Genomic DNA, 17648 nt, shown 5'->3' on the forward strand with positions numbered 1-17648 from the left:
AATGAACAAACAAAAAAATGCACAGACACAGACAACAGTATGGTTGTTACCAGAGGGGAAGGGAATGCAGGAAGGTAGAAGAAGGTAAAGGGGCTCAAACACATGGTGATAGAAGACTTGACTTTGGGTGAACACACAATGCAATATACAGATAATATATCATAGAGCTATACACTTAAAACTTATATAATCTTATTAACCAATGTCATCCCAATAAATTTAATAAAACTAAAAAAGAGTGTTCATTCATTCCATCAATAGTGACACTTATTACAAAAACCAAAAAGCACTAAAAACTACTTACCCGTTGTCCAGAAGAAAAAGAATGAGAACAACTAACTTCACCAACTAAATGAAGAAGAATGTAGGTCAGGTAATATGCCTATTAGAGAAATGAATAAAATGAACACCCATTAAATTAGCTAGCGTAAATATCCCAGTTTTCATGTTAGGAAAATTGCCCAGGAAGAATTTGCTCAAGTTAACCGAGCTAGTAAGTAGGAAAAAAGCCATGCATTTAACCTAGGCTTTCTGATTTCTCATGCCACGTGCATTCCTTTTACCTTACAACTGCCCAAGGGCTACAAAAAAATAAATACTCCCAGTATTAAATTACCAGTAACCACCCTTTTATCTCAACTCTCAACTCTCAAGTTTAGTGAAGGATTTTCTGACAGCAATATATTCACTTTATAATAGTCTCTAAATGCCTATGCTATGTTAGTCTGTGGTTAGGAAGGTGGCATCAGTTATGCTCATATGTACTCTTTTGAGATGATCTAGCTTTGGATACCTGCTTTTCAAGTTCCAAATGAAGACTCTCATCAATGGTACCATTTGGTTGCTCAGCTCTTTTCTTTAAGACCATTTTCTTCAATAAATCAGAAGGTTTCATTTGCACAAGATACTGATGTAGGACTGATATCTATCAAAAGAAAGACAATGAATAATATTAAGCAATATAGTTACTCTTTCTTAGGCTACTTTTTTCTGTGTGTCCTCTGTTCATCTTGTTTTCTCTAATTTTGCCCCTTTAGCTTTCCTTATAGGCCAGCGATACCAATTTCTCCTTTACTTAAAAGTCCTCAATTGCTTAAAAGGGATTATATATTCAAGATTAGTACTTGTGCCCTGGCTGGTTTGGCTCAGCTGTTGTAGCGTTGACCCGAGGACCAGAGAGGCCCGGGTTTGGTTCCTGGTAAGGGCACGTACCTCGGTTGTAGTTTTCCCCCGGCCCCGATTGGGGTTGTGTGGGTGGCAACCACTCAATGTGTCTCTCACACTTTGATGTTTCTCTCTCTCTCTCCCTTCCTCCTCTCTCTCAAGATAAATGCAAAAAAATGTCCTCAGGTGAGGATAAAAAAAAGATTAGTACTTGTAATTGAGGATAAAGGCTTAAGAAGGAAACCAAATAGCATTATAATAGAAATCAAAGAGAGTACATATTCTGTGAAATTATTATTATTATTATTATTATTTTTTAATCCTCACCCGAGGACATTATTTCATATTCTGTTCAGATAGACTGGGAGGGAGAGAGAGAAACATCGACGTGAAAGGAACACATCGAGTGGCTGCCTCCCGCACGACCCAACCAGGGCCGGGGACAAACTGCAACCGAGGTACGTGCCCTTAGCAGGAACCGAACCCGGGTCTCTCTGGACCGCAGGCCGACGTTCTAACCGCTGAGCCAAACCGGCCAGGGCGTGTGAAATTATTTGAAAGTCAGCAAAATTGAATCTCCTTGTGACTAGAAGTCATTGAATTTTGAAAAGAATTCTCTTTTGCCCAGTTGGTGTGGCTCAGTGGTTGAGGGTTAACCCATGTACCAAGAGGTCGCCAGTTTGATTCCAGTCAGGGCATATGCCCAGGTTGTGGGCCAAATCCCCAGTGGAAGGCATGTAGGAGGTGGCCAATCGATATTCTCTCTCACTGATGTGTCCCCCCCCCTTTCTTCCTCCCTCTAATATCAATAAAGAAAAAATAATTTAAAAAAAATTCTCTTTTGATGGCACTAAATATCACTGAAAAGATTGAGAGCTATTTGATAATGACCCTGGTGACTCAGGAGTGGTCCCCATATGTCTGGAATCAAATCTACCTCAACTCCACTAACGCAGAAACCAGCTGTCTCTTTCAATCTCTGTCCCACAGGACCTTGTGCACACTTCTATCATTACTCTTACTATATTATACCACAATGATTGGTTTATTTTGTTTCAATCACTAGGTTACGTTTTCAAGTAGAGTCTCTAATTCTTTTTTTAAAATTCCTAGTAGAGGATCTTGTACTGAACTACAATTCAAACAAGAACACTACATCTAGATCAGGTTCTGTGTTGAGTTTTCAAATCCAACCATGAGTAGCCCCATTAATGCTATTAATGTTTGAAAAAAGCCTTAGGATTTCTCAGAGTGGAACCTGCATAGGACACATTTATATACACTTGTATATATACAGTACCATATATTTACCACTGAACAAGTACTGAATGACAACTGCATTTAAGCTCTAAAATTTAAAAACTATTAAAAACAGGTACCAGATGTAATTAATATACAACAGTTTTACAATTCCCAATCTTATGATAAAATTGCTAACCTTGATAAGGTGAACTAATTTAATAAATTATATCATATTTAGCACATGATTTTCCCAGTAGTTTTTATACATTAATTCATCTAACTGTTCACAACAATCCTATGGAGATGGTAAAGGGTACTATACCAATTTCCATTTCACAGATGAAAAAAATGAATCTCATTAGTTAAGTACCATTCTAAAGATTACATGAATAGTATTATGCCTGAGAGTTAGCTCTAACCCCAGGACTTCCGACTTAGGATCCATCAAGTTTCCTTACACCTTATTACTTCTTCCATTTATTAAAAGAAAACACAAATGTTATTTGTACCTGTAGATTATTGGTGTTAGGGATATCTTCACATTTCTCATCCAAAAGTTTTGAAATAATCACTAGGCTGAGGCACTGTCTCAGTTGCCTGGAATTAGAATTTTAGAATGTATTTTAATCAATATTGCCTGAGCAGCAGATGAATGAGCCAAAAGAAGTTCTTCTACTCCTGCTAATTAAAAATATAGCTAATGTTTCAAGAGAGGGTTATATAAGAACATATAAGCTTTAATAGAATAACAAAAATTTCATGTAAAATACTTGTACATAAAGTTACAGATGCCCCAGGCTCAGGCAAATCATTGAGAATCCTTATCTTTGACCATACTGATTTACTGAAAAATCTATTTTATTGCTGGAAAAAAAAAAATACAAACGCTAATCCATTTTCATGGCATGTCCCATCTAGATTAATTTATCAGGTAAACTAAATAAAAAATATTTAGTACAAAACAATCTGAGTTAAGTATCAGAATCAAGCTGTCAATACCTTTTCCAAAGCTGAATATAAAAGACTCTAATCTAACACTCAAGGAATGATGAAAGAAAATAAAGGACCCAAAAGCATTTCATTAATATAAACACTATACATTTTTCTTAATGTTTAATTCTCACTTTTAAATACCTTCCACGTGATGTCCAGTTAGGGACCAGCTGTACCAACCACAGAAGGTTGTGGGGATGACTGGAGAGTTCATTTATGGCCAAACAGAGTTCAGGGACCTGAAAAAAAAGAATGAGAAAGATTTTTCAAACAGGTCAGTGAAATCAAACATCCAATAGATCATCTACAATCATCTTGCCACAGTAGAAGCATTACTATGAAAAGAGCACTCATTTTCAGAAACAGCATGGACTCTAGTATCTCCTAAAATGTATATAAGTATACAGATTCAATTTTTTATTGTTGTTAATCCTCACCTGAGGATATTTTTCCATTGATTTTTAGACAGAGTGGGAGGGAGGGAGGAAGGAAAGAGGAGAGGGAGAGAGAGGGTGGGGGGGCAGAAAGAACGGGTGGGGGCAGAAAGAAAGGTAGGGGGGAAAGACAGCGATCTGAGAGAGACACATTGGTTGGTTGTCTCCTACAATACTCTGACTGGGGCCGGGTACAGAACTGGCATCCCAGTTACGTGCCCTTGAATGGATCGAACCCTTGACCCTTCAGTCCAAGGGCTGATGATCTAACCGCTGAGCCAAACTGGCCAGGGCCAGATTCAATTTTATCTTAAATTCTAGAACAGACTAAACAGATACATTTATCAGAATTTCACATTTTGTGCTACATCATATCTATATGTACTTAAACATTCCTTCTTAGAAGAATAAAGTGATTTGAATACAAATACCAATTCCCAAAGTTGTATAATGAGAACTATACAAGATCATGCATCTTCCTGGACCTGGGATATCTTGCATTTTAAGGATCCTTAGCTATGCCAGTATTTAAAGTCTAACAGAATTGCTTTAAAATAATCCCTGAGTTGGGGAAAGAAGTATAGGATGAGGGTAACAGATGAGATGAGATTATATCTTGATAATTATGAAGTTGATAGGTACCCCTGCCTTGCTATTCTCTATATCTATGTCCTGCTTTATTTTTATTTGTAGCCCTATTATACCTTGACATATTATAATCTACATTTACTTTATTATATAACTCTCTGACTAGATTAAAACTACCACGAGATCAAAGGCTTTGTCTTTTTCACAGATGTAGCTCTAGCATCTACAATAATGCTTGGCCCACAGTAACTCCCCAATAAATACATTTCTCTCTTCTTTTGGTGGAAAAAAATAGCTGTTTTACTTAAAAACTTTTTTAAAATTAATTTTTGTTACAGATTTTTCTCCTTTTTCCCCCACTGACACCCTCCTTCCGATCCCCCCTCCCCTCCCCGTCCCCAGCATTGTTGTCTATGTCTATTGGCTACACATACAATTAGTTGTAGTTTTAGAGAAGATTCAGTTATAACATAAATTTAAATAATACAGCCCCAGCAAAGACAGTCCCTTTCTCAGTTTATTTTCATCTGCCCAAGATCTTAGCTGACCTTAAAAACTGTTCTGCATACACTATGAAAGTCAAATTATGATGTTATACAAGAAAACCAATACTAAAGTTTTAAGAAATGTTACCTTTGTGTTCCAATCTCTGATGTTTTTCATCAGGTTTATCAGAAGGCTTTGAAAGTCCACTAGAGGAATCTGCTTCAGCTGTTTTTCCAAACTCATTTTAAACAACATTAAAATCAGCAACATTATTTCGTGATCTTGGTAACCTTCTGGATGTATAGATGTACATAAGCCTAGAAACTTTGACACAAATGCAGAGACAAAGCTACTTGAGATAAATTTTATTTACAGAGTTTAAAATAAAAACTTTTAAATAAAAAAATGCAAAAGAGAATTATGTAGAAAACAAAACATCAGTTGTCTAGAAAACAGAAATACTCATGTTAGCAGTTAGGAGATAGAATAAGTATTTTCTTCCACATTTTCCATTTTTAAGATTTTCTTAACAGTTCAATTATCATTGATTTGATCCAGCCACTAAGAATGTTTTAACACTGTTATTGATTCTTAGTCACTAAGCTATAGTATAATATTCTTTCTTCATACATCTTAATTCTAAAAAATCATTGATTTAAAAATATTAGTTTCAAAAAGCTTCCTGGTAAAGTATGCCTGGAACTCTTTTAAAATATATATACTCTGATTGAAAGATCCCTTTCATTCCTAATATTAAAACAAAAATAAAAACAGCAAAAACAATATTTCTTTTTTAAATTTTTTTTGGTTATTCCTCACCGGAGAATATTTTTTTGTTGATTTTTTTTAGAGTAAAAGGGAGGAAGGCAGAGAGAAAGAGAGAGAGAGAAACACTGATGTGAGAGAGATACATCGTTTGGTTGCCTCCCACACAACAACCCTGACTGGGCTGGGGATCTAATCTGCAACCCAGGTACATGCACTTGACCAGGAACTGAACCCATGACCCTTTCGTCTATGGGCTGATGTTCTAACCTCTAAGCCAAACCAGCCAAGGTGTAAAAACAATCTTTAAAACAAAGATTATTGCCAAGAAATGTCAGAGACTGGAAATCACCTGGTAAAACACTAGTGATTTTGTTTTAAAACCATTAACCACAAAACTAAATGGTTCCAAGCTCTGAGCTAAAGACACACAAGAGATTTTCCTACCTTAACCACATTTAAAATGTTGGTTTCAGGAAGGGCTGAAAAAATTGGCTTACAAGATGAATCTTCATTTCCTTTTCCCCCCAATGTCATTTGTGTTTCAGAACTATCGAAAAGCAAATAAAGCAACACGAAATTAGGTACAATATAATATCGTAAGAAACAAAACAACAAAAATGCATAGTCTACTGAGGCATAATTTACACACAGTAAAAGGAATATACCCATTTTAAGTTTTGATATATATACTAGTGTGACCACCATCCGAATCAAGAAATATGATATTTCCATTTTCCCTAAAAGTCCCTTGATGCCAGATATAAGTCAGTCTGCTATCTCCCACTTCAGGTAAATACTAATTTGATCTCTGTCTCTATATATCAGTTTTTTCTTGAACAACTACTTAGCATTAACCTCATTGCTTTTGGCTACGTAGAGAACTACGTAGAAGGTGGCTCTGACCACAACGGACTCATAATATTTAAAGGCCTCGTGAGTAGCCTAAAAAAAAAAAAAAAGCCACAGCAATATAAAGAAACAATTCTAAGCCCCCCAAATCTGGTTGAGGTAAGTGAAGGTTCATGGAAGGAGACAGAAGAACTTGGCTTTCAAAAGAGACAAGCCCTGGCCAGGTAGCTCAGTTGGTTGGAGCATCATCCTGTACACCAAAAGGTTGTGGATTCAACTCCTAATTAGGGCATCTACTTAAGTTGCAGGTTCCATCCCTAGCCAGGGTGCATAGGAGAGGCTAACGGATCGATATTTCTCTCACATCAATGTTTTTCTCTCCTGTCCTCTCTCTAAAATCAATAAAAAACATATCCTCAGGTAAAGATTTTTTAAAAAGTAGATAATGTTTGTTTGCTTAAATTTCTTTTCGTTTTATAATTTTTTTGGTTAATCCTCACCAGAGGACATTTTTCCATTGATTTTTAGAGTGGGAGGGAGAGAGAGAAACATTGATGTTAGAGAGACACATACATTGGTTGCCTCCCACATGACCCCCAACCAGGGCCAGGGATAGAACCTGCAATTGAGGTATATGCTCTTGACTGGGAATCGAACCCATAACCCTTCAGTCCACAGGATGACACTCTACCTACTAAGCAACACTGGCCAGGGCTCACTTGAGGATATTTTTCCATTGATTTTGAGAGAGAGTGGAAGGGGGGACAGAGAGAAAGAGAAAAACATTGATATGAGACACAACGACTGGTTGCTTCCCACATGTGCCCCGACTGGGGCCAAGGATTGAACCTGCAACCCAGGTACATGCCCTTGACTGGGAATAGAATCTGAGACCCTTTGGTCCACGGGCCAACACTCTAACCACTGAGCCACACCGGCCAGGGCCTTGCTTAATTTCTTAAATAAATAATACCTTCCTATGGTTAAAAAAATCAAGAGGCATCAAAGGCACAGTATGCTGTGAAGAACTGTCCTCCCAGACACCCATTTCCCCTCCCCACAGTCACTTCTAATTTTTCCCTTCCACATGTGTTTATGTATATACAAATAAATATGAATATCTGCCCCCACACACACCTTTAACACAAATGGCAGTATACTATATACTCTGTTGTACACATTTTTTTTCACTTAATATATATCATGGAGATACTTCTATATGTGAGGGAATTTTTAATGTATTTGCTTGGTAGTCCTATGTCCCATCCTAGCTGTAAAACTTTGGGCATGTTACTTAATACCTTTCTGTGCCTGACTCACCAGTAAAATGGAAATGAAAATACTATCTAATTGTTGTAGTGATTATTAAATGAAGTACTACATATTAAGCCCTTAGAACCATGCCTGGCACATAGTAAGTAATGTGTGTCAGTAGTTGTGATTATTATTAATGTACCATGACCTGTCCCCAATCGATAGACTGTCCTTTGCTCTTTTAAATAGTGGGACAGGCAATATTTTGGCAGGTAAACATTAAGGATGGAACTGAGGGGTCGGCATGAGAAAGAGTCAACGCAACAATGGCTAAAGTGGAGAAAGAACAAGCTGATCAATTTGGTTAGAACAAACAAAAAATAGGTTATTAAATTTAAAAAAGTTTCTATTTTTTCCCTGTTAAACATTATGGCTTTAGATTAAGACAGATGTTAATGTATCTAATTCAAGATCCATTTCAACTTTGAGAGATTAAAAAAAAAATCAAGAATGGATAGTAAACTTTAAATAAATGAATATTAACTCTTCTTATATAAAAATGGTTTAAAAGAATTTTTTTGGCATTAATTATGAAAAGAGAACTTACACTAGATTGTCTTCATTAAAGTCTGGCTGAAGATTCTCCAGAGGAAACAAAAATCTAAAATCAATTCCCATATTGAAAAACACAGCTGCTATATCAGACAATGATGGGATCCAGGGCCAAACTGGTGAATCACTGAAGGTATCTATTAGTAGAAAAAAATATTTTATCTCAAATCCTAAGTTCACAAACCTACAGTTGCAAAGTGATAATCTGCATGTGAAACATAATTATAGTGATTTTACAGAAATGACAGCTGGTAATGTTATGTTAACATTATGGTTATTTAGAATGATCATATACCAATTACAAATTTTCAAATAAATATGAAAGAAATGAAATTTATGAACAAAATATCTGAAGGTGATGGATAAAGGGTGTAATTAAGGATATAGTAACACATTTTGAAAAGACTGGAAATAACAATGGTAAAATACCAACTACTGTTAACACAGGAAGATTTTACCATTTTCAGTGCCTATTTGTTCTGATCCTCAAAACAAATAAGACAGCTAGATTACAATGCTTATTTCATTTAAGAGATCTCAAAGGTTTTGAGAAAGCAACTGTCACACTTTTGCAGTGGACACTTTCAATCTCCTCAGTGCATAATCAGTATAATATTGTTGCTCACCAAGAGCCAATTAAAATCAATTGACTAAATAAATAAACTTGCAATGATTTCAACTTACTCAGCACAATAAGCCATGACTTGGTAAATATTAGGTAAGAGCTGCCAATTGCAAGATCTTATACCCTTTTCTCAGTGCAACTAGAAATATGCAGATAATCACTTTTTTATTTATTAATTTGTTTTTGTTACAGATGTTTCTCATTTTCCCCCACTGACACCCCCCCTACGCCCCATCCCCAGCTTTGTTGTCTATGTTCATTGGTCATGCATACATGCATGTAAATTCTGTGGTTTACCTTCCCCCCAACCCTCCCTCCTCTGAGGCTTGTCAGTCTGCACCCCACCTCCATGTCTCTGGGTTAATTTTGTTCAGCAGTTTGTTTAGTTCATTATATTCCACAAATAAGTGAGATCATGTGATATTTGTCATTCTCTGCTTGGCTTGTTTCACTTAGCATAATACTCTCCAGGTCCTTCCATGCCATCTCAAAGGATAAGAGATCTTTCTTTCTTATAGCTGCATAGTATTCTACTGTGTACATGTACCACAGCTTTTTAATCCACTCATCTACTGATGGACACTTGGGCTGTTTCCAGATCTTAGCTATTGTAAATAGTGCTGCTATGAACATAGGGGTACATATATTCTTTCTGATTGGTGTTTCAGGTTTCTTAGGGTATATTCTTAGAAGTGGGATCACTGGGTCAAATGGCAGTTCAATTTTTAACTTTTTGAGAACGCCATAGTGTTTTCCACAGTGGCTGCACCAGATAATCACTTTTTATTGGAGTTCCATTTCATTATTAAAGAATTTAGATTATAAAAAAAATTTTTTATTCTACATTCCTAAATATCCTCATTTTTAGCAATACAAAAGAGACTATGTATATATCAACCAATTATTCATACCACTAATCACCATTATATACTCACCATTTCTAATTGTTATTTCCATCAATGTACTTAAAATCTGCACGGACACAATACAGTCTGTATGAACTGACATCATCTAAGTAGATAAATGATAAGAGTATTAAGAGAGAAAAAAGAAACAGGAGTATTTACTATTTGCCAGGCACATATACAGGTGCTTTATGTACATTTCATTTAATACTTATAATAAACTTATAAAGTGATCATATCACACATAGGAGCAAATAGGCTTAGAGAGATAAAAATACTCTTCCCAATGTAATACATGGGCAGTTGGAATTTAAATTCAGGTCTGATTCTGAAGTCAGGGCCTTTTCCATTCTAACATATTGTTTGTTTCTACAATTTTCACTTATAATAAGACAAACATAACATTTGAGTCTATAAAAAAAAATAATTTTCTAATTCTTATCATGCCACAAAACCCAAAACCATAAAGGAAAAGGCTGCTAGCTTGATCACTTCACAGGCAAAAAAAAGTCAAACCAAAACCTAGTAAAAATAATTGAGCCCTGGCCAGTTTGGCTCAGCGATTAGAGTGTCAGTCTGTGGAATGAAGGGTCATGGGTTCAGTTCTGGTCAAGGGCATGTGCCTGCGTTGCAGGTTTAATCCACAGCCCTGGTTGGGGTCGTGTGGGAGGCAACCAGCCGATGTGTCTTTCTCCCATCGATGTCTCTCTCTCTCTCCTCTCACTATTTCTAAAAACTCGATGGAAAAAGATCCTTAGGTGAGGATTAACAAAAATCAAAACAAAACACAAAACTTGAAAAGATTCAAATATGCAAATTTATATACCCATATACTTTTAAAAAAGATGTTCAATGCCCTGGCTGGTTTGGCTCAGCAGTTGGAGCGTCGGCCTGCAGTCTGGAGAGACCCGGGTTCAGTTCCCGCTAAGGGCACGTACCTCGGTTGCAGTTTGTCCCCGGCCTTGGTTGGGTCGTGTGGGTGGTGACCACTTGATGTGTCCCTTTCACATCGCTGTTTTTTTTTCTCTCTCTCTCCCTCCCACTCTATCTGAACAAAATATCAAAAAAATGTCCTCGGGTGAGGATTAAAAAAAAAAAAAAAAAGATGTTTAATATCAGTAATCAAAGTAATACAAAGTAAAATAACAAGATATCATTAGTTGACCTCAAGATTAGTGAAGATTGAGAATATTGATAATACTGGGTTTATGAGCATAGTAGTAAAGTAGTAGTATGCCCAGTGCGAGTGTAATTTGGTAAAATAAAAAAAATAATTTGGAAACATTTAGGCAAAGCTATTATCCTTGTACTGTTTTTTTTTTTTTATCCTCACCCGAGGACATTTTTCCATTTTTTGTTCAGGTAGAGTGGGAGCGAGAGAGAGGAACAGAGAGAGAGAGAGAGAGAAACATCGATGTGAAAGGAACACATCGAGTGGCTGCCACCCGCACAACCGACCAGGGCCGGGGACAAACTGCAACCGAGGTACGCGCCCTTAGCGGGAACCGAACCTGGGTCTCTCAGGACCGCAGGCCGACGCTCTAACCGCTGAGCCAAACCGGCCAGGGCATCCTTGTACTGTTTTTTTTTAAATCTTCACTGGAGGATATGTTTATATTGATTTTTTTTGAGAGGGAGGAAAGGAGGAAGGGAGAGAGGGAGAGAGAGAGAAACATCAGTGTGAGAGAGAAACACTGATTGGTTGCTTCCTGTATGCGCCCTGATTGGGGATGAAACCTGCAATCTATGTATGTGTCCTGAACAGGAACTGAACCTGTACAGTACCATACTCCAACCAACTGAGCCACCTGGCCAGGACTGTCCTTGTACACTGACCTAGTCAGCCTTTTTACATAGGAATTTATATGCAGAGGCATATAGTTGTAATTCTTTAGGAATATAATCTCAAGTTTAAAAATGTTTTTTAAAAATCACATTGAGAGTAATTTTAAAGTGGTTTCATAGAGAAAAATCTTTTATTTATACCTCTTTCTTTTTTGCTTTGGAGCCATAGATTTTGATTACAATAAGTTCAAATCTAAAATGTAAGAGGGGCCCTGGCCGGTTTTGCTCAGCGGTTAGAGCTTTGGCTTGCAGTCCAGAGAGACCTGGGTTCGGTTCCCGCTAAGGGCACGTACCTCGGTTGCGGTTTGTCCCTGGCCCTGGTTGGGTTGTGTGGGTGGCAACCACTCAATGTGTCTCTTTCACATCGATGTTTCTCTCTCTCTCTCCTTCACACTCTATCTGAACAAAAAATGGAAAAATGTCCTCTGGTGAGGATAAAAAAAAAATGTAAGAGGGTATAACCCAAATTCTGACTTCAATCAGGCATACAGCTTGTATCATTTCAAAATCATCCTATGTGAATAAATATCTTAGCTGTGTTTGTGTTGTAACACTCTGCCATTAGGGGGAAGCACCATTCAAAGGCATGTTGGATACAGGACAAGTTTGGATAATAATTTTGTCGTGGGGGTGATAAATTCTAAGGTGGGCAACTTGAGAGAATTAAATAAGCGTGTAATGAAATGTATCAAGCCCCGGCAGGTTTGGCTCAGTGGTTGGAGCGTTGGCCTGTGAACCAGAGTCCCGGGTTTGGTTCCTAATAGGGGCACATACCCCCCACCCCCCAAAAAAGAAATGTATCAACAATCTAACATCTACCAATTACTGGGTTAAATAAATCATGGTACAGAACTACAAAGAAATACTATAAAGCCATTAAAAAGAATAACATATCTATACCGAGGTAAAAATAATCGATAATTTATTATTATTTGAAATAAAGTTATAAAACTGCACATAGTGCCCTGGCCGGTTTGGCTCAGCGGTTGGAGCATCAGCCTGCGGTCCAGAGAGAGACCCGAGTTCGGTTCCTGCTAAGGGCATGTACTTCGGTTGCAGTTTGTACTGGGCCCTGGTTGGGTCGTGTGGGTGGCAGCCACTCGATGTGCACCTTTCATGTTGATGTTTCTCTCTCTCTCTCTCTTCCTCCCGCTCTATCTGAACAAAAAAAATGAAAAAATGTCCTCAGGTGAGGATAAAAAAGAAAAATTTATAAGTTGGTCTCTCCATCATGAAAAATAAATGTGGAATTGGAAAGAAGAAATGAGACAAAGTATCTTAAACAGAAAAAGTGCTTAATTAATGATTATTTGCTTGTTTTTCAAAGAATAAATATGAAAAGCATAAAAAATTGCTTACACAAAGATAGGTTTGTATGCCATCATTAGGGTTTTAAAGGCCATAATGATGGGCCCATATCAAGATGAAAATTAACACAGATGAATACAAAGTCTTACTTGCAAGTTTAAGAAAGATATATTACTTAGAGAATAATGAAGCCCTATCATGAAAGCAAATGAAATTCTGAATTGTAATAAATAGAAATATGTGGGTGGGATAGATAGGTAATAATCTGGCTAAAAACTGCTGGTAAAAAAGATCTTATCTGAAGCCTATGTTGATTTATGTGGGGAGGGGAGAAAAACTTTATGAGTGTCAGTGACAAGCTAAAGGTCTATCAGAAAGATGATCAGTAAAGAGACTGGAAATTTAGTGACTGCAGAATGTAAAAATGTCCTCCGGTGAGGATTAAAAAAAGAGTTAAAAATAACTGAAGGATGCCTGGCCAGTGTGGCTCAGTGGCTGAATGTCGACCCATGCACCAAGAGGTTGCTGGTTCGATTCCCAGTCAGGGCACATGCCCAGGTTGTGGGCCAGATCCCCTGTGGGGGGCATGAAGGAAGCAGCCAATTTTTTCTTCTTCTTTTTTTTAATCCTCACCCGAGGACATTTTTCAATATTTTGTTCAGATAGAGTGGGAGGGAGGGAGGGAGAGAGAGAGAGAAACATTGATGTGAAAGAGACACATTGAGTGGTTGCCACCCGCACCACCCAAGCGGGGCCGGGGACAAACTGCAACCGAGGTACTTGCCCTTAGGGGGAACCGAACCCAGGTCACTCTGGACCGCAGGTCAATGCTCTAACCCCTGAGCAAAACCGGCCAGGGCCAATTGATGTTTTCTCTCATCGATGTTTCTATGTCTCCCTCCCTCTAAAAATCAATAAAGAAAAAAAATTAAAAATAACTGAAGGGCTCTGGCCAGGTGTAGCTCAGTTGGTTCAAGTGTCAGACTGCTACACCAAGGTTGCAGGTTTGATCCCCAGTCAGAGTACATGTAATAATCAACCAATAAATGCATAAATAAGTGGAACAACAATGTTTCTCTCTCTTTCTCTTATTCCTTTTCTCTCTCTCTAAAAATAAATAAATAAAAATAACTTTAGGACTATAAAGACAGATGAGGCATATTCTGGGAAGCTGTAGAAAAGATTATTTAGTACCACTAGATAAAACCTGTAGGGAGGCAACTTTTTATTTAATCAGGACTGTTAAAAATTACTGGGGTCCAAGTAGTCAGCTACTGAAAGCAAATGCTCCTGTCTTATAATCGGCACCACCTGTTATTATTCTCTTTGCCTAGAATGTTCTCCTACATAGTGGCAATGCTCATTACATCACTTTCCTCAGGTCTTTACTTAGACCTCAACTTATCAGTAAGACCTTACTGATATCTTATACACACACACACACACACACACACACACACACAAATAAAAAGAAAGCAAACTCTCCTTCCCATGGATATTCTCTGTATCAACCTTAGCCTCTTTTCTTCATAGCACTTAACATCTAATATAGCTATAAATGTGCGCACACACACATTTATTAACTGTCTCCTCTATACTAGAATGTGGGTTTCATGAGATCAGAAACACTGATTTTTTTTTCATTGCTGTTCTCTCCAGTGCCTGGCACAGTTGGCACTCAAAACTGCCAGCTTTATGAAAAAAAAAACCACGCATAAAAGCCTGTACTGGAATATCTAGTTCTTGCCAAATATAAGATTCTTTGCAATGCTACCTTAAAGCCCAGAATAGAAACTCCAAGTCTGTCCTACTTCTCACTTCATACATAATAGAGTTCTCTGATACCACTGATATTTGTAAAGTTACCATGCAGATAATACACAAATTAAGAGAATTATTTTAAGTGGATTTAAGTTAGATATGAATGAGGAGAAACATTCTGTTTGATTTGCATTAAAAACATATGAATGTGGAAATATTAATATACAAGTCAAATCCTAAAAATGCATGCTGGCACCTCCATAAAAATGGGGGGGGGGTAACTCTACCCCAGGTAGGTAAGCATTAGAAGATCTCTTCTGAAACTATAATAGTGATTTTCCAATATATGTCTCAGGTACAACTAACATTATTGACTATCCTGCAAAAACCTGCATTGTATTTTCTTTATAATATCTTTACATCGATTCTTCTGCTTCATTCCAATGCACTGAAATCATGGCTTTAATGTGCTATATTAGTTTTTTCTCTAGTTGTATGCAAATAAGATTATATTTTTAAAGTTTGCTTTTGACTGGGAAATATACTGGGAGGCAACTATACCACTCAAACATTTCTCTTACCCGAAACAGCCACTTTAACACAGGTACAGGACACTGGACATAGTGATAAGCAGAAGTAAGGAAGCCTTGTGTTGTCAAAAAAATCTGATCTGTTTTTCCTGATCTGAAAAAATAAAGTAAAATCAATATGAATATTGACAAGAAACTTCTATCATCACATCTGACATAATCAGGGAAATAAGCAAGCAATCCATCCTTAAGTCCATTCTTAGTGGATTCCACTCCCATATGAATGGGTTACTTATAAAAAAATTCAATTGATAGGTTAAAACTGATCCAATCCATTGACTTGGCTCTAGATTTATCTATTGGACAAATCTACATTAGCTGGCTGTGTTGATAAAGAGGAGCCTATCAAATTTCAAGATATCCACTGCTTTTGCCAGCTTGGGTTTGTATTTCCATAAAATTCAGCACCAGAATTAATGTGATCTCTCTGGATCTGAAATAATATACACTGAGATAAATTAGCTCGGTGGTAATTTGAGAGAAAAGCACTGTGATAGAGACTACTAGTTGCCTATTCCAATATCTATCCTTGCCTTTCCTCTTGATAACTGAACACTGATTTTCAGCTGGGCACACTAGCTGCCTGAAATAAAAATCACTCCCTAGCTCTCCTTGTAGGTAGGTATCACCATGTTGACTAAGTTCTACCCAACTAATCATAAGTAGAAATGTGTGGGATTTCTGGAAATTTGAATGTAAAGGCTGGAGCTCCAGTAGCACCTGAAGCAACCAAGTGCTAAGGATGGTGGAGAAAGATTATATAGTGAAGCATCAGCCCTGGACTTCTTATCTCTGAACCCTTTCACATAAAGAAATACATTTATTTTTTAAGTCCCTGTTATTTTGATAATCACTGTTATTATATACTGATCTTAATTCTAGCTAATAAAGGCATGTGATGTACCAAACGACTATCTTACATTGCTTCCTATAATAAAACAATAAAACACAAAGGGCAACAGTAATAAGAAAGAGGATTAAGAAACTGGATAGGTCACAAAAGAAATTAACCTGTTAGAAGATTACATCAGTCAGAATCTCAGAGTAATTTTTATATGTGAAAAGTAAAATGTCTAGTTTTTCTACTTACTTAAGAATAAGCTTTTCTACAGCACTTTGTCCAATAAAACCAGAGTCTCTTAAATCCAAGGTATACTGATTGAAAATTTTTCCAGAATTGAGGAAATTAAATATTTCTTCACCTGGATGATGATCAGGAATAGCATCAATTGTAATTGAAAATTTCTTTAGAAATTCCCTGAAATAAAAAAAAGTTACTGAGTAACAGTCATACTGCATATAATTTTATGTTTACAAGTTGAGTGTAAAGAAAACTTTTCTTAGGACCAATGTTAATCCCATATTAGAAGACTAGCATGAGAACACGTGTTTTGCTCCTCACACTTTTTGCTAGTTAGTAAACCACTAAATGTGTGTGAAAAGAAACAACCAGGAGAAAGGACAAATGATGTAACTTGGCCTTAATATTTGCCTTTCAAATCCATCACAGACAGATTAGAAACCCATCATAGAATTTCCACCAATTAAATAACCATCAACCTGCCTGTCTATCTATCTATCTATCTATTTTTATATCCTCACCTGAGGATACTTTTCCATTTATTTTCAGACAGAGTGTGAGGGAGTAGGGGGAGGGGGAGAGAGAGAGAGAGAGAAACATCAATGTGAGAGAGACATTGATTGGTTGCCTGCCACATGACCCCGGCCAGGGACCAAACCACAACCGAGGTATGTCCCTTTGACCAGAATCAAAACTGCAACTCTTTGGTCCGTGGGCCGATGCCCTAACTGCTGAGCCAAACCGGCCAGGCAGATTGCCTGTTTATTTTATAAAAACAAAATTTAAAACCGTATAAACTCAACAGGGTATACATTATGAAAAAATGGAATACCTGTGCTCTTCTAAGAGGCCGTCCTCATCATCTGTACTGTCTTGATCTCCAATTCTGATTGGGGATTTAATGCCTCGGCCCTGCCTTATGTCTTCCTGTAGTTGCTTCTGCAGTTCATCTAGCCTGAGAATTAAAAGAATGTTATAATAAATGGTTTTCCCTAAAAATAAAAACAAATCTTTAGTTTATGTCTAAAAGCAGCACCAAGGAAAACTCTTATTAAGTACAGTTATAAGACAAACTTTGTTTTCACTATAGGTCAAATCATGTCTCCCAGATAAGTCATGATGTATGACACAGTATATATTTTT

General features: G+C 37.1%; 1 protein-coding gene across 5 annotated transcripts in view; it reads right to left on the reverse strand.

The window, feature by feature from the left end:
• The window catches only part of SLF2 (SMC5-SMC6 complex localization factor 2), a 47894-nt gene that overhangs the window by 13842 nt on the left and 16404 nt on the right, over positions 1-17648 (reverse strand). For 3 of the 5 annotated variants that reach the window (XM_036264991.1, XM_036264992.1, XM_036264994.1), the window contains 11 exons: positions 17338-17460; positions 16515-16682; positions 15416-15518; positions 9951-10026; positions 8386-8527; positions 6120-6222; positions 5055-5231; positions 3541-3638; positions 2916-3003; positions 794-925; positions 305-382 (listed from right to left, as the gene is read on the reverse strand). In XM_036264991.1, the coding sequence (XP_036120884.1) occupies positions 305-382; positions 794-925; positions 2916-3003; positions 3541-3638; positions 5055-5231; positions 6120-6222; positions 8386-8527; positions 9951-10026; positions 15416-15518; positions 16515-16682; positions 17338-17460 (1288 nt within the window). Of the gene's footprint in view, positions 1-304; positions 383-793; positions 926-2915; positions 3004-3530; positions 3639-5054; positions 5232-6119; positions 6223-8385; positions 8528-9950; positions 10027-14487; positions 14492-15415; positions 15519-16514; positions 16683-17337; positions 17461-17648 lie in introns of those variants that run through there. The other 2 variants (XM_036264995.1, XM_036264993.1) reach the window with 2 other exon arrangements.

This window comes from Molossus molossus, unplaced genomic scaffold (assembly GCF_014108415.1).
Source record: "Molossus molossus isolate mMolMol1 unplaced genomic scaffold, mMolMol1.p scaffold_m16_p_17, whole genome shotgun sequence".
NCBI lineage: Eukaryota > Metazoa > Chordata > Mammalia > Chiroptera > Molossidae > Molossus > Molossus molossus.